The 25,818-nt window shown below is 36.5% G+C and overlaps 1 protein-coding gene across 1 annotated transcript in view; it reads left to right on the top strand.

Moving 5' to 3' along the window:
* The window catches only part of INPP5D (inositol polyphosphate-5-phosphatase D), a 94,843-nt gene that overhangs the window by 11,572 nt on the left and 57,453 nt on the right, over positions 1-25,818 (top strand). The window contains exons 3-6 of the mRNA XM_088132025.1: positions 13,991-14,141; positions 19,388-19,553; positions 23,509-23,649; positions 24,749-24,836. Coding sequence (XP_087988151.1) covers positions 13,991-14,141; positions 19,388-19,553; positions 23,509-23,649; positions 24,749-24,836 — 546 coding nt within the window. The remainder of the gene's footprint in view (positions 1-13,990; positions 14,142-19,387; positions 19,554-23,508; positions 23,650-24,748; positions 24,837-25,818) is intronic.

Consider the following 25,818-nt stretch of genomic DNA (forward strand, 5'->3'; position numbering starts at 1 on the left):
ACAGTTGCATGTGTTAGTTAGATATAACTCAGTCTAGTGATATTAAAACAACTCCAAGTAGTAAGGGTTATAAACCTGCAAAATTTGTTTTGCAATATGTTCTTCATGTTTCCTTTTGCTCTCAGGCAAGAGGAAGGCATATGCAGCAAGAAATATGGTAGGGTTTTTTTTCCCTGCCTGAGCCTGTTTTTCAGTTTGCACCTAAACAGGTGAGCAACTCCAAACAACCACAGAATAATTTTAAAATTAAAAAATTTTAAACATGTATTTGTGCAAAGCTGCAGGGGTGCTTGTTACCAGACTGTGAGCAATAGAAAATCTTGTTCCTTATGCTGTTGCAGCATTGTGCTGTGGCTTGTGGCAGATCCCTATGCTCTAAATGCAAACGATTGCACATAAGGGACTTTTCATATTGAACCTACTACTTCCACAGTTATAACACTATGTATTGAGACGTGATGCTGTATTAGATTATAAATATAGCAGTTAATGTATAGTATTCATTATTATGTGCCACCAAGCAGAAATGCATTTGGAAAAAATACCCAAAACACCAAAACAGTGTTTTGGTAATACTAAAAATTCTTATGGAGGTGCACCTTTGATGTTAGTAGTTCTAAATATATTTAATTTCTTTACAACTGATCTGTCTGTGTATACTTGATTCCTATGGAGGTACTTGATTTATGCGTTAAATTCTGCTTTATTTAGGAAACTAATCTTAATCCCTTATCTGAGGCCAAAATATTAGGTTTCCAATTTGGATTCTGATTCCCAGATGGAATTTCCTTCGCTTCTAGAAAGACTTCTAGATGGCCCAGTGTTTTTGCTGAATTATTCTTCTGAGGATAGAAAAGAAGCATTATTCTAAGGCTGGGTGAAGAACCTGTACCTGAATTTCAACTCCCAGCTTCCCCAATAAATATAGCCAATGTTATCAACTTATAGACAGTAAGAAGTTTCCAGTCTGTCCTAAGGATTGTCCTGTCATGTGAACCCTAGAACATTTTTCTTAGTTGTCATGTTAAATTCATATCTGTGTGTGTATCTGTGTTCCTGCCTTTCGAATTATTTTGCCTATTGAAAAATTATTCACAATTTTTAAAACTTGCAATTATTTTTAATTTGTTTAGTATTGCTATAATACTTTTTTTGTCTGATAGTCAAATGATGCTCCTTTTTTTTAGCTTTTATAGCACAGCTCTTTCCTTGCATCATGGTATCTAAAAGGAGAAAGCAAAACTTGCAACCCAAGGCTGTGCAGCCTAATACAGGATGAATGCCTCTCATGCTCATATCCTTTATTTAGCATAATCCGCTAGCATTTCATTCATTCGTTGCTAATTCTTTTCATATATCCTCCATATTCCGGCACAGAAGTCTTCTTATTTTATTCTTCTTCATCACTAATTGACCTCAAGACATCAGGGTTGTCTCCAAGCATACAAAAACATGGGCTTATTTTGAGTATCTGTTCACTCTTTATCTTGCTCTATCTCTGAGGCCAGGACTGTGTGTAATAGGAAATTGATGCATAATCTGAAAAGTAGCCCAGTAACCAGGATCCTTGTTGACCAGATGAAGCTCCAGCCATGGAGTGATTATGCTTTCTTATCACACAGGAAATAGTTGGCTTACTGCAGTGTTTCTCAACCTCAGCAACTTTAAGATGTGTGGACTTACATCTTACATGACAAGTGCACACATCTTAAAGTTGCGGAGGCTGAGAAACACTGGCTTACTGAAAGGTTGATAAGAGCTGATAAACATGACATGATGTTGGATTTCCCTCTAAAATTGGGGGGGGGGAATGCTACATATTAAGTTACCCCACTAAATATTTTGGTAAGTTCCAGTGTAAATTTGTGGGAATAAGCAAAGTGGCAGTATTTCAGTTATGTAAGAGTTGTTTTTTAACGAGATGGGTGGTGACAAATTTTGTGTGTGTGTGTATATATATATATATATATATATATATATATATATAGTAAAATTTAAAATGTAAGAAGGACAAGGACAAGAACTACAAAGTACCTATAAAATTTATCCTGCGCAAACAAAAATTGGCCAACAGCAACTGTCTGACTTTTTTTTCCTGCCTTTTTGTAACTGTGCAGAAATAGAGTTCCTCTAGTATGACTGGAGCGGTAACTTGAAATATATTCTGCATTTCCTGCAACTGGCCTTGCAACTGACGTCACAGACAGATTTGAGCGGTGCAGAGGGTACAGTGTGTCAGATCTCCTGTGAGCTGTACTCGGATACAGCTGGGGATACAGGCTACATAGGAAATGTGCCAGTCCCCGAGTTTAATTTTCTAATCTAGCCCAGCTTGTTTGCTTGCTGTTAAACAGCAGAATATATTGTACTTGCCTTAGAAAATTTAGGACATCAAGATCACACATCTGTATAGAACACAGTGGCAGTGTCTGAGCTAGCTAACACAACCTATATTTTCTCCAATTCCTGGCACATCATCATGATGGCTAACAATATGTGAGTCAGGCAATCAGGAATGTTGGTGCAGATTCTGATTTAATCCTATTTGAATTAAGCTTCAATAGTCCTACACTAAGCATGACTAATTCAGAATCCAGCCCAGAATGCGTACTATTCCGTTGCCCTACATTTATCCATATGAGTGCATACTTGGGGACAATTTAGGATTGGTCATATGAATAACAATGCATTATCTTCATTTTATCTTCTTGTTTTTGCTATTCAGAACTAATAGCTCATTCAGTTTTTGCTTACAAGCCCTGACATTTTGTCCAACTTTGAAAATCTTATTCTAATAGAACAAAAATCTATTAGATTTTTTCACTGTGCTGAAAGAGTAAACAAGACAGTGAAGCGGGCTAAGAAAATTACTGTCAGTCCCATTAGTGACAAGAGAGTGTCACAGCAGGACTGGAGAATGTAAACCTGCAATGGTTATTAGCAAGTGAGCATGAGAAATGGAAAGCTAAATTTTTGGTACACCGGGAAGTACAGGAAAAAGCATTCTAGAGATGAAGTAGAGAGCAGAAGTGCAGTATCACCTTCAACCTGTTCAGTGACTGTCAGCTGTCTATCGGTTCACAATAAGATATAGTTTTCAGTCATAAATTTCAGCCTAACTGGTGCCTACCCCACAGTGTTTTGTAATTCCATGATTATAATTCCCTATATTTGTCTATGTTTTCTGGGCCCATTGAAAGTTGAGGTCCTAAATATCTGGACAGCATCAGGTTGCCTACCCCTGTACTGAGTAAAACAAACTTTCATTAGAAAATGAAGTGTTAAGAACCCTAAACAGCCATATATTAATAAGAGTATTTTGGCTTTTTAAATATCTGTATCACCTAGATCTTGGATAACTAAAGGACTGCCTCTTTCTACATATACTTATCTGTCAGTTAAGAACTCCAGTGGCCCTTTTCTGTATTACAGATTAAGCAAGGAGATCCTAGAAAAAGAACCTTTGTGGTTTAGCTATTAATATGAGCACACTCCCTGCCCTCCCAAGATATCTTTTAGCATCTTATTTTATAACTTTAAAATACCAACTAAAATTATTCTAATCTTTAACAACAATATATTTAATTAATACATTAATCAGATTTTAGTTTTATTGAAAATTGTTTTAATTACATTTATGGCACTTTTATTTAGACTTTATCAGGGTGGTTCTAATCATTTTATCGGCTTTTTGTTTTTATTGTATTTTATTGTTTTATATTATAAATCATTTGGAGACCATCTAAAGAAAGATAGGATGGAGAATTGAAAGTTTAACTATTAAATAGAATAAAACATTTTTTTCTGCACTCCTTGTTCATGTAGATTAATTTTCTCCAACTTGGAATTCTAGAGATGTCATATTTGACTCCTATAATTCCCAGACAGTGTGATTGTTAGCTGGAATAGTTGGCTGGAAATTATGGTAGTTGTAGTTCCACATATTTGGAAGTTATCAGGTTGGGGAAGTCTGATACAGATTAAAGTTGTCCAATATAACAATTTTGGAATAATTATCTTTGGGCCTTGATTGAGTAAATTAGCTCCAAGTGAGAGTTTTGCCTCACTTTGAATAGATTCAGTTAGCCATAGCTGCCATTCTGAATTGCAAATATTTTACTGCATATTTTCCATGCATGTTACTCTTTGGTATTAAGGAGTCATAATATATAGCACATAGCAATGTGCAGAAAATCTTCACCGCAATGGTTTTTCCAGTTACAGAATTGAACATAGAAATACAAAGGGTGCTAGAGTTGACATTTTGTCAATAGTTGTTGGAAAGAGAAAGTACTATGTGATATTTAATTATAATCTGCTTTTTAACACATTTTAGGTGATTACCACAGGCACATACAGTATGAACTCATTTTTCCTGGTAACCCTGGGAAACTAGAAGATTTGCAGAGACAAGTGGATGTTATTTAAGAACTTGTCATACTAAGCATTTGCTTTAAAAGCAAATATCTGGTCTTTGCAGTTGCTAAAATAATTTTAAAAAGAACAATGCAGTGTTATCCTAAGCCACGGCTACATGTAGCTACCTAAGGGTGTTTCCTTTGGATGTTTCAGGTATTTTGTGCATGCCTGAGAATAAAAACCACAGTAGGAAGCGATTTAAATTTTTTGGAAAAAAGGTGTATAAGAGATCCTATATTTTTTGAAATGCTGAGCTCATGGGCAATCTGAAAATACAAAAAATTATGACAGGTGATGGATTTTAGTAAACCACCATGAAAATGACAATAATGAATAATTGCCACCAGCACTGATGGATAACTGTTGTTACCATGTCAGACAAATGCTACTAAGTAAGGGGTGACTTTGGAGTAGCAGGCTCTGTCATAGGCATGCATTTGATTTGGATTATAGTCAGCAAGAAGGCAGCGTTAACCTACCCCTGCCTGTGGTCTCATAAAAATCAGATTGGGGGATGAGCCATGCTAGTCTATAGTAACAAAGCAATCTGAGCCATGGAGTCTGCTAGCATCGTGAAGACTAACCAACTCTACTGGGGAAGCTTTTGTGAGCTGTGGCTTACTTCATCAGATGCAGAGTCAGTTTGCTATTCCAGAACTTTAAATACAGAGGGTTAAATCAGGTAAGAAAACAAGTTGGGAAGTGAATGTGTTTGCACAACATTGTGTAATATTGCATAATTACAATACTGTAATATTTACACTGCTGGGTAATATTCCCTTTGGTATGGTTCTCTATCATCCTGAATTTCATCCATGTAATTTATTTTATTTCAACCTGCTTCAAATTTCCAGTTATACTTCTCCAGGACAAATAAGTGAATAAAATTCATTGATTTATTTATTCATGAATAAATTCATGGAAGTAGAAACTGAGTTTACCTGCCTGGATAACATACAGCCTGAAGTATGTTGAGGTCAGAATATTCCCATTTTCAAATCCTAATCCATTCTTTTTTTCCCCTCCATCTTTTCCATCATTTCTTTTTCTTTCCATAGTTTGTTAAGAGAGAAAAGATAGAATACCTTTACAATGTCAGTAGTACAATGTTCGGTATTGACTTCCTTTATATAATGTGAATAGCAGATTTTTAAATATTTGTTTTTCAGGAACAGCTAAACCCAAGACAAGTTATGAACACAGTTTACTGTCAGATCTTGCAGCCTACATCACACTCCCTGTCATCCTCATTCTGCTTTCCTTTCCTCCGCATAGATGTCTTAAAAATAGTCTAACTTATGGTTGGCTTGTATTTTAGGAAGCAGCTTGTATTTTTCCCAGCTGCAAGTCTCTCTAAGGTCATAGGACCACAACAGTATGCTTACAGAAGAGCTTAAGATAATGTTGATGTAAGGCTTTTAGCTGAAGAAAAGTTTTAAAGCCCCTATCCAGAACCCTGCTTTATTTCTGAGGACTAAATGCTTGGATGGAACAAAGCACTCTTAAAGATATTAAAATACTGCCAGTGTTGATGTGTTCATGTAATCAGCAGTCAAGCTTCAGGTGAAGGCTTTGCCTCCCTGCCATTCTCTGCTGGCAGAAAATGAAGCTGCTGGTGGGATGGTAATCTTCCATCCCCAATATGTGAACAGAAAGTTTCACCACTACCACTAACCAATCAAATGCTAGTAATGGCAATCCAAATAATATGTGTTGAAGTGGCTGTGGATCCTCAGATCCTAAGCCTCCTCATTCTTCCAAAATTCCCTGAAGCTAGCTTCAAACTTTTCCATTCCTATGGTTGGCATAATGGATTTGTTCCCATTTTAATCAGTGATAATGGGGAAATATGTAATGAAGAACAACAAATAAGAAAATGCTTACTTTTCCAACCTGGATTAGCTGGAGGATGTGATAGTTGCTTTGTAATGGAATTTTCTTATTGCCAAAGTAGTACTCTGTAAAACAAGGATTTGGGTAAGCATGTAATAGATTGAGTGTTCCATCCATAGCAGTTTTGTCCAATGATGGAATTGTAGTCCAACACATATGAAAGGCACTATGTTGGGGAAGACAGACATTAGATGTTCTTAATCTCTTTAAAAAATTATTGTGTCTTGACACAGCACCATAAACTAATCTTCTGTAGATCAAAACATGATCAAGTTAGTAATTCATCTCCATTTCTTTACAGGAGGCCAGTCCAGGTATAAATGGTATATATTGATGTATAATCATATCAGATTAGCACAATGCTGGGCACATTTTAGATCATGCAAAATTGGCATATGCCTAGTTCTCCCATACAACAAATAAAATGGCAAGCCTGCATGTGGACTACACAAACCCGAAGTTTAAGTAATGTTTGTATGGAGAAATATTGCTGTCTGATCCTTCCATTAGTCTGAAGTGGTTCAGTCAAAGCACAGGTTTGTGAAGCTAGCCCTTGAAGTTTAGCGACACTTTTTGTAATATGTTTTATATTTAATAAATACATTGTTTAGATTAAAGCTAGTGTGTATTATCAATACATTATTTTGCATGTGGCTCGAGCTTTTTAGGCATATTGGAATGAATCCTTTTCATAGAATTTGTAATTTTGGTTTCACCAAACCCTCTTTTTGAAGCAATTGCTGTAGCTATATTTTTATGGTGCTCCTTACACAGAAGGAAATGTAAAAGCTTACACTGGATATTTTTTCAGGACACTAGAAGTAGTTTAAAAGAGATGCATGATGGTCTTCTCATTTCTGCAAACCTGAAATGCTAACAAGGAACAAAAATCCCTGCCTTACTCTGAGCTCTTGGCAAGTACTATAGCAACAAAAATCCACTTTAATCAATGCAAAAGGAAAAAAAAAAAAAAAAGCTTGAGGTTTTACATGCCAGTTCCTCCCATGCTAAAGAAGAGGAAGGAACTGATTAAATTTCACCCCTTCTCATTTTTCTGGGCTACTGAGGGAGAGTTGCAAGTCAAGCTAGCTTTAGACTAAGGGAAAAGAGACTTTCCATAAATTATTCCCAGCAAATTGTATGCTACCACTTGAGTTTGGCTTTATGGCAGACTAAAGTAAATTTCATGAAAATCTGCCAATGTGGACATACCCTGGCCATTTTATAGTAGATTTGTTCTCTAGCAATTCCACAGAGGTTATTGAATGAACTCCAAAATGGGGTTAAGAAAATTATTGATTTCACCTTAGCAGTTTCAGCCTCAGGTTCTTTCTGTCTCATTCCATGACAGTAGAAACACAAAATCAACATTAAAAAAAAATCTAAACCACTACCGTTTAGATTTCTGTTTTCTGCATTGCCCCATAAAATCAACACTATGAGCAGATTATTATGGGAGATAATGTATCTGCTGGTATCCTAGTTCTAGGTTGTAGTTGCATAAGAGAAAGAAATTATACTTTGAATTATATATTTTAAAGAAATGAACAAGGAACCAAGACATTTGGTTAAGCACTAAAGATGCATGTTTTTCTTATGCCTATCCCTCTTTAACATTAGCTGCTGGTTTCTACCTAATGGTACCAGGAGAGCCCCCAGGAACACTGCATTGCAGTAGCCTACTTTAGAATTTACAACAGCATGAGTAACTATAGGCAGGCTATCTTATTGGGCCATAAATGATGTATCACCAGCCTTAACTGATGAAAGGCACTTAAAAGCAGTTATCCGCCTGTTCCACCTCCCATCAAATGCCCTTGTCCATGGCACTTTTCCCCATTCTCTTCAAACCATGTACTTCTTAGATAGGTTCTTAAAACTATTTATCCAGTTGTTCCCTTGGCAGCTGTAAAGTGAGAAATGATGGTCTTTAAAGTCTTAAATCTATCTAACCTAGAGGGTCACAGAAGAATAGTCAATGGATTTTTATTCTGGATAAATTTTAAACCCAAAGACTTATTCTAAAACTCAGTATATGTACTACTGAACCATTTATATGTCAAGTAATAGAAAGAAAAGAAGAGGCTGTCTGGGGACTTTTATCTGCTGAGAATAGTGACTTCCAAGCACTTGGCATTCCAGCTTCTTTTCTGTGGTTATTTCTCACTTCTGCGCAAACTGCTTGTTTCGATTTCTGTTCCTCATTTTATAAAACCAAGGCAGTATGCGTCTGGGAATAAGTGTGCACCTCTAATTTGTCTATGTTGGTTGGATATTGCCACAGTCTTTAATAGATTTATCTATAAGTGTAATTTTTTTCAAGATTCAGGGCTGTGCAGCCTTCTTTCTAACTGTTTGGGTTTATAAAACCCATCATCCCAAGCCAATTTGTCCAAAGGCCAACAAATAGCAAAGATGGGAGTATTCAAGATCAGATAGAAAAGACACAGATGCTAGTGGCACCTGAACTCACTAGATCAGTGTTGTCCAAACTTGGCCACTTTAAGATGAGTGGACTTCACCTCCCAGAATTCCCCAGCCAGCATGGCTGGCTGGGGAATTCTGGGAGTTGAAGTCCACTCATCTTAAAGTGGCCAAGTTTGGACAACACTGCACTAAATTGTGATTCTGTCTACATGCTACTGGCGTGGTTGCTGTCCTGTGATGAACTGTAATTGTTGAAAATTCCAACAATGGATTCAGACGGAGTGACAGTTCTATTTGAAACTTCATTGGCACAATCAATCAAAATAGTACATTTCCTAAGTCGCAAAGATTAGCTGAATATAACAGAAGCAGCACAGGTTCAAGGTGTTATCCCTCTCTTTTTTCTGAAGAAACTTCTACCAACAAAAGGAGGTCTTCCATTGGAGGAAGAACAGCTTTGGATCCAACTGTTGTTAAATTGGAATTTGTTTATTGTTGTATAGCAGCATTGCTTTTGGGGCAAAGTTATCGCCAGGAAAATAAAAGAAAAAATCAATTTAGTATAACAAATGCTTTTAATCACTACTAATTAAAATATAACAAGCATCATGTAACCTCAAAATCACAAATATTACATAATTTTAAAAGACACAATAAGATCCCATTTACAGTGATTTTTAAAAGCTTCTATAATTAAATAATGTCTTTGCCTAATGCCAGAATGATAGTAAAGCAGTTTCAATAGAGTCCAAAGTTGGAAAGGCACTTCATAAGGGGTTATTATTATTTCAAAATGTAATGAGGTATAAACTAAACACAAACATTGCTCAAATGATATTCAAGGTTTTAAAAGGAGATTAGGCAAATTAACAGAGAATAACACTGTTGTGACCATTATATATTATCTTCAGTAGGAAGCACTATGCTATGAAATGCCAATTTTGGGGGATTATAAAACAGAATATGCTATTGTGTTTATGTCCTGCTTGTGGGCATCCCTGAGCAGCTGGGTCATTGTGGGAGCAGAATGCTGGACCAACTAGCTTTCACTTTGATGTTTTCTAGGTAGAAATTCATAAGAGACAGTCACTGAAAAGCACCACTTAGGAAAAGTGCAGCTATTACAAGAAGGAACATGAATAGTGAGTTAGTTCAGCATGCTGATACTATATGAATGTTTGGAAGATCTCAGCTCATTACTTTTCCAATATTTCCAAATCACTTAAACATATTGGATGGGAATTGGAGAGCCACAGTCTACATCCGGAGGACTTCATGTTGAGAAAGACTGCACAATGATATGGATCCTGGAACATCATTTAAAAAAAAATATCATACCGAAGTTAAATGCACTCAGATAATTATTGTCAAAAGTTTACAAGATATTATTAAGCAGAGTTTCAAACAAAACAAATGGGAGATTAAGTGATTTGAGAATAACTGCTGTGTTATTTTCACACATCATTTAGTGTCTACAAGTCTGAGAAAAAATCATAAGTTTTTATACAGATGGGACATCTTGCTTGTAATATTATATAAATTCAAGAGAAATTAGGAGAGGATTCACATTTTAATGCAAATAGACTTTCTGTATTTTGAAATTTTATGAATTTTGCAGTTATTCTCCAATGGGGAAAAATACAGAAAAAGTACAAGCATGTATTGTATTAGGAAACCTGCCTCCAAAAAAGGCATAATAAGAAAAATGTGTTTTAGGAGAAATGTACATAACATATATAAACATTTTATAGGCATCCTTTAAAAACTGTCCAACGGGATAAATAAAGGTAAAGCCAAGGTCAGACACAAAGAGCCTGAGACCAAGCACTCCCGTTACAATAGCAGTACAGAGATGGCAGCTTTACACCCATCCCCACCCCCCGAACCACCCCCACCCCCAGTCCTTGCAGAAGCAACCAGCACTCTGAGGGCTGTTAAAAAAATGTTAAAAACTGAACTACGTTGGAGGGCTTTTTCCTAACCTTGTATTTGCAACAATCATGTAATTTTTCCTGTTTCATTATTCTTTATGGTGGATTTGTTGCTTTATCTTTGTACCTCTTACCTTATTTTTTCCTTTTATTTGTACTTTAGGGTTTTGTTTGGATTTTTATGCTGTTATTGTTGTGATTGTGATTGGTATTGATTTGACCACATAGTTTTGTTTTTGTAGCTATAGAAGCAAGAAGATGGGAGAGAGAGAGAGAGAGAGAGAGGGAGGGAGGGAGGGAGGGAAGGAAGGAAGGAAGGAAGGAAGGAAGGAAGGAAGGAAGGAAGGAAGGAAGGAAGGAAGGAAGGAAGGAAGGAAGGAAGGAAAGACAGACCAATGATATAATTGAACATAAGGAAAATTAAAAACTCTGTTTTCATAAGAAAACTATACATTTGAACGGGAGAGCCTTGGAGTTTGACCATTTCATACACATTTAGTCTTTAATTTAACAGTTAGTTTATAATAACTAGGTAGAATTAACACAGACATCCTTCTTAGAATACATATCAGTTATGAGGAGATATTCATTTTCATAGACCTTATTCTTTCCCATAGCCCTATAGACATTTTCAACCATCAATTAAATGTCACCATTACTGTATCTACATTTTACAATCTAAAATATTCAGATCTCCCACGAAGAATATTTTCCATTTTTTCATAAATTATTCCGAAAATTTAATTTGTACCATATCTGCATCCAGTGAAGCCACTACAGACGTTTCTTCATTTTCAGAGTATATTGCCAAAATCTATCTATCATCTGAGATTACCAGAAGCTTGATAGTCTTTCATAAAAGCAGATTGTTCAGGGTAGATTATTGATGGTAATACTTAATGTGCTCTTAGTGCCAAAGTTGCATTCAGAATTGTTGCAGCTATATTTTTACATATTTAACTGTATGATGAATATTTTCTGTTTCTGTATACTGCCAAAGTTGCACAATGGCAGCAGTTTATATTTAAATATTTAGCAAAGATATTGGGCGATAATTTGTATTGTCCTTTCCTATTTTCAAAATAACCATTACATAAGCCTTATAGAATGCTAAAGGAAGGGCCCTTTTTTGAAAGAAAGAAAAAAACCCCTCATATCTCTAACAGTGGAGGAGCCAAGCTCTTTTTATGTTTGTATACCATTCCATGGGAAAGCCATCTAGTTCAGAACTGTTCACAGATTCCATCCATTCAGTTGTGCCAAATAACTCTTGCAACATTAGGGGTGGGGCTAAATCCTTTGAATAAACATAAGAAACTTGAGGAAGTTTTATTTCATTTTAAAAAGTGTCCATCACCAAGGAGCTGTGATTTGGAATATTTGCCTGCTAGCCTTTGAGTTCAAGTAATGGTCCATGGGAAGCTCGACAGTGAAAGTTTGAAAAAAATTAGAAGTCATATAGATTGACAAGTTATACAAAATGTGTGAAATAAATCATCAAATAAATAATACATCTGAGTGAAACTTTTATTGGTTAATTTGTCCATCTCTAGGTTCCAAAAGCTAGAGATGTCTTTTATTATCAGTCTCCATTATCTAGGATCATTTTATATCTTTAAAAAAGTGAAGAAAAAATGAGGAAGTTGCTTCTAACTGAATCATAACTATAAAGAACTGAAGCAGTTAGTATTCATAAAAGGAAAATAAAAAGATAGAGGAAGGGAGAATGGGGGGAAAGTGAACCTTTAAATGGCTGTGCTTGCAGATATAAATGGAAGTTCAGCTAAAATGGAAAACTGTCACTGTGCACGGCTTGCTCTTCCTAGAACACCAAGGCAAGGTAACAGGTTCAGCTGCCATTCCCAACCACTTAAAGTCAAAAGAGGTAGACAAGATGCTTTACCTGATCTAGGCCAGAGGGGAGCAACTCACAACTTGCAGCCCTTCCTCCTGATGCGTCCCAGCATCTTTTTTGCATCCTACAATACTCAAAGAGCACACTGCCAAATTGTGGCAGTGCAAATTTCCACTTTTTATTAAAATGCAGTAAAATGAACTTGTTAAGCATCTCTTGTCCATCTTATTTTTAAAAATCCTCAACCCCATAAAACATGGGGGGAAAAGCTAAACATTCATTCCTGTTCCCTCCAGGTTCATCCCATGTCATCTCCTGAGGCCCTTAACAGCCAAATAGATCAAGATGCAGCCCCTGGTGCAAAAAAGATTGACTGACTCTTATGTCAGAAAAGAACAATGTTGTGTTATTCTCCAGTTTAGAAAGAACACAGAACACACACCTTTCCTTTCTTTAAATGGCCAGGAAAAGGCAGCTGGCTTGAAGTCCTGAAGCTAAGACGGGGAGGTGGGAAGAAGAGAGAATGCTGAATTTTGTGTTGATGAAGCAAAGAACTAAAGTCTTTTAAAACTTTGACATTGATTGCTGCCTTCAGTCATGGTATAGTTTCCATCCTACAATGTGTTTATATTTTGTAAAAACCCATCTAATACTTTATAGTAGAAAATGGAACTGGTAGAGTTAGAAATTAAAGAACCTGGATCAGCTGATACTGCCATGTTGTGTCTTGACAGTTTATTGTTATGTCTGGGTGGAAAGATGAGCAAGAGAGTCTGTTCTGGGGTAAGCCCATAGCTTAGTGGTGAGGCACTTGAAGCACAGGTATAGTCTAGATGTGCCTGTGAACTTGCTACAGGTTATAGGTAACTATAAGATACTCTTGTGTTATTGCCATCCACTACTAAAAGGCAGAGGGGTTGTGTGTGGGGTTTTTTTCCAGATTGGAACTGAGCATGTTCTGCTTCTGTGGTTTTTAGTGTGGTATCTGACACTGGTCTGGATGAAAAGAGAAGTAAAACCAGCCATTGTTTCACCTTACTGGTATAGCATATGTACATTAAAATAACATCTATCATTAATAAATTAAACCAAATTAGTTACCCATTGTTAAAAGCTGTTTCTGGGATCAATCTACAAATAAATACAAAGGCGACTACAGAAGAAGAAAGGGAAATGTAGGCAGAGGGCAAGCAGGGGAGAAAAAGAAGAATGGGTTTTAGGACACAAAGGTAGTGCTTAATAAGAATTCATGCTTCGGCTTAAGTTGTTATAGGATATGGGAGTAAAGGATAATGGCAAAGGCTTTAACAGAAAAGATGGAAAAAGGTGCATTAAAAAGTGTTGAGAATTGTGTTTGCTGTGCTTTCTCAGTATTATTAACTGCTTCAAACATGCCTGTTAATTTGGTGGAAAATCTCCAGCAATATTTGATACTGCTCTCTCTCTCCCTCTCTCTCTCCTTTAGGCATGTGAAGGTGTTCCAGTGCAATATTTCAACAACTTAGATGAACTGATAGAGTTTTACAAGAAAGACAATATGGGGCTAGTCCGGAGCCTTAAATTCCCAGTCCCACATGAAGAAGAGGAGACAACAGATGATCTGGAAGAAGATCTGGGTAAGAAGTTCAAAACACATCAGTTTATATTATTACTAATTAATCTGAAGGTTGCCAATTTGCAGGAAATAATCAGTATTACACTGGATCTGAACTGACCTGCTGAATTAAGGACTGTTGAATACTTAACGTTATCCCTTACTATACACATCTCTAAAGATTCTTTCAAACCAAACATAGCCTGTCAGTCAACTATAATGAATATTGTGCAAGCAGTATCCCATCTAACACACCACTGAGTCCTTTAAAGAGTATAGGAAGCTCTGGAAAAATGCAGAGCATTTTATCAGTCTCCTAATCATACACCCTGAGATATTTCCCTGTTGTATTTCAAATATATATATATAATAAAATAATGCAAGCAGATCTATGTGATCTACTAGTTTCTGAAGTATCATCTTCCTTTTAGACATAAATACCAAGCTAAACCATAATTCCCTTTAGAATATTTTTATTTTTACTTCTGAATTGTTATATGTGCATAGATTATCCTCTTCACTGATCATACTGTCAAACTGATACCTACAGTACTTAATATTGTTTTTATTCGACTTTTTAAGTTTCTCTGGTGGTACATTTTGAATGAATACATCCACAAAATGTTACTTAAAGTTTCCTTGTGTCTTTCTTGTTTCTTCGGACATGACAGTAGAAACATATTCAGCACATGCTTTACAATATATAAAACTTTTCAGAAGGGAAGGGCTTTAACTCTCTTTCAGAAGCTCACAAGATTATCCATTTGACCCAGTTGTAGCCTCAATCTAAATCAGAGGCTAATCTTGAATTGGAGAACTGGTTTCCATGTGAATCCTACATAGAATCTCCCCTGGTTCTTACATACTTTCCTTTAAACACCCTAGCGCCACACCTCCATCCAGAGGGGAGACTTCAATGATACTCTTCCCTCCCTCTCCCAGGGAAATCCAAATAAAAATAATAGCCATTTCATGGCTATACACAGTAACAGATTTTCTATTAATATTATTCCAACAGCAGTGTGGAAACACGAGTGATTAAAACAGAAAGAAACCTTTAACTATCATGTTGAGTAAATGTTATAGCTATTAGAAATTAAGGCCTTGCCTCTAAAGCAGGTGACCAGTCCCATCCCTGGGCACACTGTTTGCTGGAGAAAGGGGAATCTGTTGAGTAGAAAGCTCAAAAATAAAACCCTCAGTTTCCTCTCTTCAAGTTTTCCTGCTGCAGGAAGGGAAGGCCCTGTTGTGTTTTCACCTTTTATTCTGTTTCTTTTTAAATTGTTTGTTTTAAGGTACCCATTTGTTCCTTTTTTTTCCTTGCTGTGGCTCATTTTTCCTTCTTGGCCAAACATCTCTTCTGTGCTCCACCCCACTTTGCCCACCTAGCTCCCTACTACTTTTATACCTTATATCCTAGTCTTTTCTCATTCTTGCTTTTGTTTTCTATCCTACTTCTAACCCCTACATGTCAATCTTCCTCCTGCCCAGAGGTATTTAATTTCACCCTTTTTCTGCAATAATAGTTTATCTTTTTTTCTGATCTCTACCTCTTGTTTACTGTACCCCATGTCTGAAGGTTGTGTTTCCCCTGATTCCTTCATAGATGCAACCTTGTGCAACCTCTTGTTACGTATCCTTTGCATCAACACTTTATTAATTACTCTGTCTCTCATGTAACCTGTGTTTGCATAAAACAATCTTTCCTTTCTTCCTTTCCCCCTCCCCTGCCTCACCCAAATTTAAATCCTGCATCAGTCCACCTACGTAATGCATCTGATGAAGTGAGCTGCAGCTCATGAAAGCTTATCCCTTTTAATAAAAAGAGAGAGAAGACATTACCATGGAGGACCTATTTAGCATTTTTTTTTTATTCTTGGAGAACTCAAAGGGGGGGGGGGGAGAATGGACACAGCCCTGCTTCTACCTTTCTCCAATCTTCACATGTACAGAGGGAAGTCTGAAGGAGAACTGTGTTTATATTCACTTGAATATTATGTGAATAGCTCTCTTCATGATTCCAGATTGTGAATGGGTCTAGAGAAGACCAACTCCAGAGAAAGAGGGACTCAGTCAACTGGGGCATCCTAGTTGATCAGGCAACTCTGGAGCAGCTTGGACAGGTCACATCATAGTTCTGGTACTTCAGGGTTTACAACAATAAGCATTTGATGTGAGCACAGAAATAAAATGCAGAATAATACATAATGTTACCTTTGATTTGTCTGTTAAAGTTTCTTACTTCAGATTCAGTCATATTTTATATCATTGCGTTATAGATGCTTCCACATGAGAATCTTTACTGGGAATTAATGTACTAGTTGGAAGAGGAGACCATTCTTGCAATGGTGCCTACTTATAAGGGTGTAAAGCAAGGTTGTATTCTAGTCCCCTTATTGTTTAATTTCTATATTAATGATATGGTGGCAAGACTCACAAAATTAGAACATCATCCTCCCAACTTGGCTGGTAGACCTATCACTCTTTTTTTGTATGAAGACAATGGAGCCATAATTTCTACTTCACCCATCGTTTTGAGGAGAGCCTTAAAATCAATTGCCTCCTCCTTCATAGACAACGATTTAATTATTAATTATGAAAAAACAAAAAATATGATCTTTTCAGAGAAGCCTACTGTAGATGCAATCACAGATGGCAAATAAATGTGAATGATATTGAACAAGCTCAGGCTTCAAATACAATTCAACTTGGAATTGTTTTTCATGCCACCAGCTCACGGAGGCTCCAAATTCAGTCCCTAAAACAGAAAGTCAGAAGAAGTGAAGCTGCCATATTAAGATTTTTTCACACAATAGGAGGTACTTATATACCTGGCAGACTAAAAAGCTTTGAGGCCAAAATGATATCACAGCTGTCCTACGGCTTCCAAATATGTGCATATAAGAACCTAGAACCATTAGAAGCTATACAATCAAGCTTCTTAAAGAACCTGTTTTTGGTTCCTTGTGTTCCTAACTCAACCCTTTGGGCTGAAGCTGGAATGGTTCCAATTAAAACTCATGCCCAAATAGCACACATTAATTACTGGCTCAAACTAATTTTCAACCCAGGTTGCCTGGCTTCTTTGACTATTCAAGACAAATTCCAGACTTGGTGAAAAATTACTTGGTGCCACCATAAGCCATTGTGGATTCTCCCCCGCTGTATTGATTCCAACGGGATTGGTCCAGGCCAAAGCATCTTTCAAGCAACATGCCAGAAATATGGCCCTGCAAAATGATCTTAGCCAGGCTCCACCATATATTAATTCAGTGAACCCACAAAAAAGGGTTGCCCATGACCTCTACAATATTGTCCCCCAAAACAGCAGAAGAGATTTTACTCTTGCTTGCTGTAATGTCCTCCCCTCCGCCCTCTTGGAAGGAAGGATACCAAAAGAACTGTAGCTCTGTCCTTATGGCGAGGGGGAAATTGAAACTGTGGGTCATGTGCCACTGCACTGCCTTTTTTATAGAAATCTATCAGAAATGTATATTTCCCCACGTATAACACAATACCCAGGAGGCCTTGAGGCTGATTACCTTAGTCTCTTGCTAGCTAACAAGGTGGCAGGGATTTCAGACAATGTAGCCAGGTTCTGTGCCAGAGCTATGATTAAACATAAACCACTCCAAGGTGGTTTATGAACCACTCAGAGGTGATGCTGAGCCTTAGCTATACTTCCATAACTCAGTATATTTTCTCTTCCTTCCCCCCAACTTTCCTTCTCCCCACCCCTTTTCCCTCTTCTTTTAAATGTACACATACCACTTATGTTTTATTTTGCTATTTCTTTGTTATAATTGGCCGGACCTTAATGGTCTTAATTCCAACAAAGCCTAGCAGGGCTTCAGCAAGTATTAGACTTAATATAAGTCAGTATAGCTTTAGTTTCTCATCATGTTTTATAAATTCTAGTATTACTCATGTCCTTTTATAGTTATGTGTCTTATTTATAGCATTTAGTTAATTCATTGTAAAATTCATCGTAATTTTATAGGATTCTTTTGGGTTTTAAAACCTGTTCTCTGTAATTTCACCTTAATAATTTTGTCTTTACCTTATTTTGTTATGACTTTTTATTTTTATTTCTATTTTACCGCAATTGTTATGTTATTACTCTTAAGCTGGTCTAAGACTGAAATAATTATTTATTAATAATTATTTATATATAATATAATTATATATATATATATATATATATTCTTTATTAAAGATTTTTTAAAAGGAAGATTAAATTATATATATATATAGAATATATATATATATATATATATATATATATATTCTTTATTAAAGATTTTTTAAAAGGAAGATTAAAACTAATTCAAACTAATATAAAGTAAGAAAAGGAAAAGAGAAAGAAAGAAATCAGAGAGAAAGCTAAAAGTGCAAGGAGAGGGGGAAAAAAGAAAAATAGAAAAGAAAGAAAAAAGATACAAATAAGTAGCTTTCTATCTTCTTTACAGCAGTTATAAGTACAATTATAAATTTACCTCTTATTCTGTGGTTACAACATAACTCTTCTACTCTCTTCTTTCTATAATCTATCCTGTCTAATTATCAAAAACATAAAATTGATTGATTGATTGATTGATTGATGAGAATCATTTCAATGGCAATACAACATTGCTTTAAGATTAAAAATTCATATATGCTTTGTTTAATGTGGCCTTCTGTGCTTAGCTATTTGGCTTAACAACACTGTCATTAATAAACATTATAGTTCCTCATTTAATTGTTTTTATAATTCACAGATTTCCGAGTTTGAAATGGTTTAACTTTTTAATATGCCATGTAGTACATTCACTATTTTACAGCCATATAGAAGGAGAAATACTAACTATAGTTTTATACATACTTTCAGATTTGTCTCCTATAGTCCAAGACTTGTAAAAGTCACAATATTGTTGGCTGTGAATTTAATGATACTTAGTTTGCAAGAGAAGGTATTGTCCAATCAAGGTTATAACTTCTTCCATTATCTGGTAAGGCATGATATTTCCCCCCCAAGTAGATTAGGTTGAAACATAGTGATTGTACCATAGTCATTCAATTAGTTCATGTCTACGTGGCGATTTAAACTTAAGTCACCAAAATCTTAATCCAGCTGTCATTGCACCATATCAATTTACATAGATGTTATCATACAGAGAAGTATTCTCTGTTAAGAGTAGTATCCTATTGAAAAGTAGTATGTTTTAAACCATTAAAGTGGGATTGGGAGTTCCTGATTCACAGGGTGTACATTTCTTGTTTTGGTGACAGATCCTTTGCCTGTCCCACCCATATTACCTCCACGCAGCATTTCAGTTCCAGTAAATGAAACAAAGGAAGATCTTTCACCCAATGATTATACCCAGATGACAGAAGTCAGCACACCACCTCTTTCTGAAATCTTGCTCCAGCGATTACAGCACCAAGATACCAGCAAGTAAGATCTAACACCATTTCTCTCAAGAAGAACGAGCATTCAGAATTTGAATTCGGAATTTGGAAGTAAATCTGGAATTTACTTCATTTCCTCTCATAGTTATCTTGAATAAAGTTTCCAGCCAAATCTAGGAAAAGGCCAGCATTTCTTTCTAAAGGTGTCCAGGAAATTATAAAAGCTAAGAAAGCCTTCCTTCAGGAAATGGAAAGCCGGTCCTAATGAGGACAACAAAAACTTTGGCCAAAAAAAAAAAATGTACAGTGATAACATGGAATGCAAAAAAACAAAAACTTGCTGGTATAGCAAACAAAAATAAAAAAGAATAATAAACATTTCTAAAAGTTGGGTCTTTAGATGACAAAGGTGTTAAAGGTTTCCTCAGGGAAGATGATGAATTTGCAGAGAAATTGAATGAATTCTTCGCATCTTTCATTTTACAGAAGAATTTGAGTATATACAGTAAAACCTTAATTTAATAAACCTCTTTTAGGAGACTGCAGATGCAATGGACCAAATTTCTGTCCAGATATCTTCCCCAAATAATGCATGAGTTATTTATTGCATCCAAAGTATCCAGATGAGGGAGTTAAATTTCCATTAATTTTATGTCTTTTGTGGTGATTTACATCATTTATATAATAACATCATTACACAAATTACCACATTTGTGTAATCTGCAAATTATGTAAATTGACACAAATGATATAATTTACACTGTAATGGACATTCAGGAATAATAATTGATCTGTTAATATTTTACTGTACTTATTTTCTCATGCAGGAAGATAACAAGATATTCTAGGAATGGGTTTTTCCAAAAGGGTTCCATGAACTCAAGGTCTTGAATGGGTTCTGCAGGACCAAGGGGAAAAAAAGACTTAGACTCTTGGAGAGAATTTTCCTTTTCCCTCCTTAGTCCCTTGCAGAGAGCTTCTTTTTTTCTCTCCTTAGTCACTAAGATATAGCAGAAATAGCAGTGCTTGTCAGCTGACATTCAGAAGCCCCATCTCTCTTGAACAGGTGTTCCAGGATTTTTGACTTTTTTAACAAAGAGGTTCCATGGCCTAAAAAAGTTTGAAAACCACTTTCCAAAAATGTTCTAGGACATTTTTCTAATAAATCACTGATGGCATCTAGCCAAGAATTCTTAAAGATGTAACATCACTCAAATCAGGCTCAATGGTGGAAGACCAGAAGTTAGCCCATGTGATACCAGTTTTTAAAAAGGGAGATCTGGGAAATTACAGACCAGTGAGCTTAACATATGTTTCTGACAAATTAGTAGAAATAGTAATCAAAGAATGAATAACTAGGCACAGGGAGGAACAAGTCTTGCTGAAGAACATCAACATCAATTCCACAAAGGTAAATCCTACTTCACCAACAGGAAGTTAGTTTTTGTGGATTGTCAGCTTGGATGGAAGTAGCCCTATCAACAATGAATATTTGGATTTTCAAAAAGCCTTTGGTTAAAGTCTTTGTCAGAAGCTTTTGTGTATAAACTTATCAGCCATAGGGTAAGACAAGCTATCCTTTATTTATTGCTAGCTGGTTAGAAAACAGAAAGCAAAGAGTAGGAATAAGTGGACAATTTTCTTTGTGGAGAAAAATAAGCAACTGCCTAAAAGACAAGCTTTGAAATTGTTCATAAATTATCTTGACTTATAGTCAAGCAGTGAGTTGACCAAGTTTACAGATGATACTACAGTATGCAGAGTGATAAATGCCAAAAGTGACTGTAAACAACTTCAGAAGCATCATTTTAAAATGAATGAAATGGCAATTGGAAGTCAAAATTATAAGTGAAAAGTAATGCACTTTGAGGCAAAACCTCTAACTTTACATAAACATTGATGGAGTCTGAGCTGTCTGTAACTACCAGAATACAGATCTTTGGGCTATAATGAGTGTATAGCTAGTGAAGATGTCAACTCATTCTGTGACAGCTGTGGAAAAAGGCAAATGTCATGCTATGGTAATAAAGAAAGGGATTTAAACTAAAAATGCCAACATCATACTCCCCTTATACAATCTATGGTACATCTTCATCTAGAGTACTGTGTCCAAATCTGATTGCCGCACTTAAAAATATATAATAGATGTAATAGAGCTGGGGGGGAAAGTGCAGAACATTTTCCATATGAAAAAGGCCAGAATCTTGGGACTCTTTAGCTCAAAAAAAAAAAAAAAAGACAGCTGAAAGGAGATATGACTGATGTGTATAAAGTCATGCATTGCACTGAGAAAATGGACAGGAAAAATGCCCTAGGATTAGGGCCATCAAGCAGAGTTGTTTGGAAAGAGATTTTAGGCAGACAGAAGGAAACAGTTCTTCACACAGTGCATAATTAACATGTGAAATTCATTTTAAAAGGGATGGTTTTAAAATTGGATAAATTCATGGGAGACAGGTCTATTAAGGTATTTTGGTCTTGATGAGTGAATGTTGGGGGCAGCATAATTCCAAAATGCAGGATGTCAGCCCTATAAGTAGACCAAACTATGAAACAGACACCATGTGGGCCTAAGACTACTTTTATTAGAACAGCTGTAGTAACAGAGCCTTGCAAGCTGAATATGCTTTCTCTCTTGGCTCTTTTATTTTCTTGTAAATGGGTGAGGGGGGTTAGGGTTAGGGTTTCTGAGACATTTTCATAAATCTCTTTCTTGGACTGGGCTCAAGCCATGTTTATCTGGTTGTTGCCTCAGTAACGGATCTTCCTTCTGTCCATCAAGACAGAACCACTATATTCTCTACACAGGGAAATAATAGTGTGGCAAGAGTATGTCTCCACGTCTTGCTTAGAAGTACCCCAGAGACATCTGGTTGTGCATTGTGAGAAAAAAAGATGAGTCTTGGCTGACGCAGCCAGGCTGTTCTTATGCCTTTATGTTCTTCAGAGGGATTCTATAAAAGTAGAGGACCAATTTTTACTAGGTAAAATGTTTCTGCTTGTACTGCTGCAGTGATGGCAGAAATGGTAACTGGCAATGATCTCTTTTCTGTTCATCTCTAAAATGTATAAGAATCCAGCAATTTTAGTGACCATATTAGAGGCAGATAAATCAAAAGGCTGATCCCATTTGGTAAGAGGGTGGGGTGCAAAATTATCTTATAGATAGCAACAAATGTGCTGGCTGGATGGTCTCTCAGGAAAAGGTTAGGAGGTTTGGTTTTGTGTGGGTGGCAGACAGGAAGGAACCCTTCCTCCTTTGGTAGAACAAGCTATTCATGCAAGATACATCAGCAAACAAGAAATTGATGAAAGAGAATGTATGGCTTGGGCTGCAATCTGATATGACCTTACTTGGGAGTAAACCTCAATGACTCTTCCCCCTCCCCTTCCAACTGTGTTCAGAATAACACACTCAGATGATGCACAACTGTGTTCAAATCAGGAAGTCCTTTTATTTTTGTTTCTTCTGTAAACTTTTAAAAAACATTTAGGCAAGTTCCAATTAGACCATCTCCAATGATGGAATAATTGTACTAATCTTCTTTAACAGTATTACCGTGAAGCATTTTGAAAGCAAAGGATAGATGCTATACATTCATACAAAAGTGATAAGGATAGCTGGTATTTTGTCCTGAGCATCTCACTCCTTTGCAAATTAAATTTTAAATTATTGGTAGACAGCATCTGATCCAGACCTTCTAGAGATTATGGGACTAAATCTCCCATCATCCCACATTACTGACAAGGTAGCAATTGGTAATCTACAACATCTGGAGGGCCACATATTGTCCATCCTTGTCAGCAGGGAATTCCTTCTGACACAATTGTTTCCTTTGTCTCTTCCTCACCTTTATTCTTTATTAGCAAGGAACTGAGTAGGAGCTATACAAAACTGTTGTAATTCCCACTAACCAGGACTTTTTGTTCCATTTGCCATAGCTTAGGTTCATAAGCTTAATGTCTGATTTGGTCTTTCAAGCTGTTTCTTTCTTCCATAGTATTCCAGAAGAGCACCTCAAACTTATCCAGGATTATTTGCGAGTTCATATAACCAATGATCTTGAAACCGTACAACTGGGCTCATGGAATCTCCCTCAGCTGAAGAAACTACTTGCAGGACTCTGCAAAGGACTCTTCAAGTAAACACAAGTTCATTTGTAGGCATATTTCAATATGGACAATTTGGGAATTCTGTATATAACTATCTACATAAATTCTTGACTAGTTAGTTAGAAGTCATTGAGACAGTATTGACTTTCTTTAGACTGGGAATCTCTATTTGCTCTAAGCAACTGATTGACTTAAAAATTCATAGTCTTTGGTGAAAATTAAGATCATCCTACATTCCCTCATGCTATCAGTTCCGTAACTCCAATCCCCATAAGACATTCCACACAGAAAAACCTTGCTCACTTAACATTTGTGTTTCCTAAGATCAATCTGTGCAACTAATGTAGAAAATAATCTAATGCAGTTTTAAGCTGATGCCTTTAGACTGTTTAGCAACAGCTTGTCTGCTTTCCAGATGTGTTCTTAAGGCACTTCCAGACACTACTATTTTTGCTCTCCAAGTCCTCAGAAGCAGCAAAGTCAATCCATGATTTGAAATACTGAAAACAATGAGGAAAAATCATTGCCCCACTGTGAGTTGCTGCAAGCCCCGTTGCAGCCAAAATCCCACCATCCCAACTCCACAGAAGAAGAAAAGAAAAAAAGAAAAAAAACCCAATAGCCTGGCAATTTGCAGGTGGGAAACTGAAGAAAAGGGGGAGGCTGACAAAACCTTTTAACAGTTTCACCACTACTTCTTTTGCCTGGGCTCTTAAGATGGGGGTTCCAAACCTTTAAACCAGCATTCCTATCCATGACCTAAAGCTCAAGAATCAAGAGAAAGGGTGAGGCAGGAGTTCTGTCCAATGGAGAAGCAGAGCACTGGGTCTACAAACCAAACCAAACCTTCACTTAGCTAAGCTGATGTTGCTTACTTTCAGCTACATTGCAGCTGAACCAGAAAGAAATATAGAAGATGTTGTTAGAAAGTAGATGTTTGAAGCTATTTGAAAATTGGTAGAGAATCTTTATGCTCTTCCACAGCTATTTGCTGGTTGGCTGGAAAATTCTGGGAGTTGTCATTCCAATGCATTTGGAGAGGACAGCATTGGAGAATGCTATTGTAGTACTGCATAGCCAAGTTGTTATAAAAATAAAGTCTTTATATATTTGGCTTTTGCATTTCAGTGAGTTGTCTCGGACTCTTCCTTCTCTGGAATCTATACAGATGGTGTTTGACCAGCAGCTTTCCCCAGGTACTCATCGACCTTCTCAGGTATGATCTTCTGGAATTGGCAAGATATGTCTCAGAATCAGTATCAAACTAAAAAAGTAGGGGGTGGGTTGCATAGTGTATGACAATGGTTAGAGGAACATACTTCTTAGTTGAAATCTTCTTTTCAATTTGTTTCTTAATTGCATTATGTTTAATGTGAGCTACCTAGCAGTATTCAGGAAATAGGTAGGAGTTGCATTCATTTTTCAGGAGCAGATAAGTAGTCTGGAGAAGTTTACAATACCTTTAATGTCACTAAGCCTCTTTTCTACATTTGATTGCAATGCCAGCTAGAATGCTTCCTGGATAACTTAATCACAATGACTCATGCCTTGGTAACCTCATATCTTCATTATTATGTGTGGCTGCCCTTATGGATGGTGTGGAATGTGCACCTAGCCACTCTCCTCTAACACTATTCTTGAAAGACCTGGACTAGGTGCCAGTTTTCTACTGAGCCAATTTTAAAATGCTGATATTAAAGTATGAAATTCTAGACACATAGATCAATCACACTGCCTGGAAATGCTTAGCATGATGGAAGAATGTAAATGCTTTTAACATATAAGTGAATGATCTGCACTACAACTATTTGCATTCTCCTCTCCCTCCTCTCCCTCAATAAATTTCTGGTCACTAACCCAGCACCTCGGATTTATTATTTCATTTTGGAAAGTATGATTTTTCATTGCTGCTTGAGATGAAGGTCTGCAGCTTAGTGGAAGCTAGACATTCTGGGAGTTACAATCGGATCCCATCTGGAGGACAACGGTTTGACGAAAGCTGATACAGGCAATACTAGGATGGTTAGTCTGTCCAAGTAGTCTGTCCTGGTATACAACAGCTTTGTTACTTCATATGTTCACCTCTTCCTGTGTTCTGCTGGAAAAACTTTCCTTCCACCCACCCTAATAAATTAAGCATCTAAAGTTCCTTTGCCTGGAGCCCTGGAAAATCCTACTTGTGACTGTATAATGTTACT

The sequence above is a fragment of the Python bivittatus genome, unplaced genomic scaffold (genome assembly GCF_059951505.1).
Source record: "Python bivittatus isolate LINGU-HERP-01145 unplaced genomic scaffold, Pbiv_v1 ctg000980_np1212, whole genome shotgun sequence".
NCBI lineage: Eukaryota > Metazoa > Chordata > Lepidosauria > Squamata > Pythonidae > Python > Python bivittatus.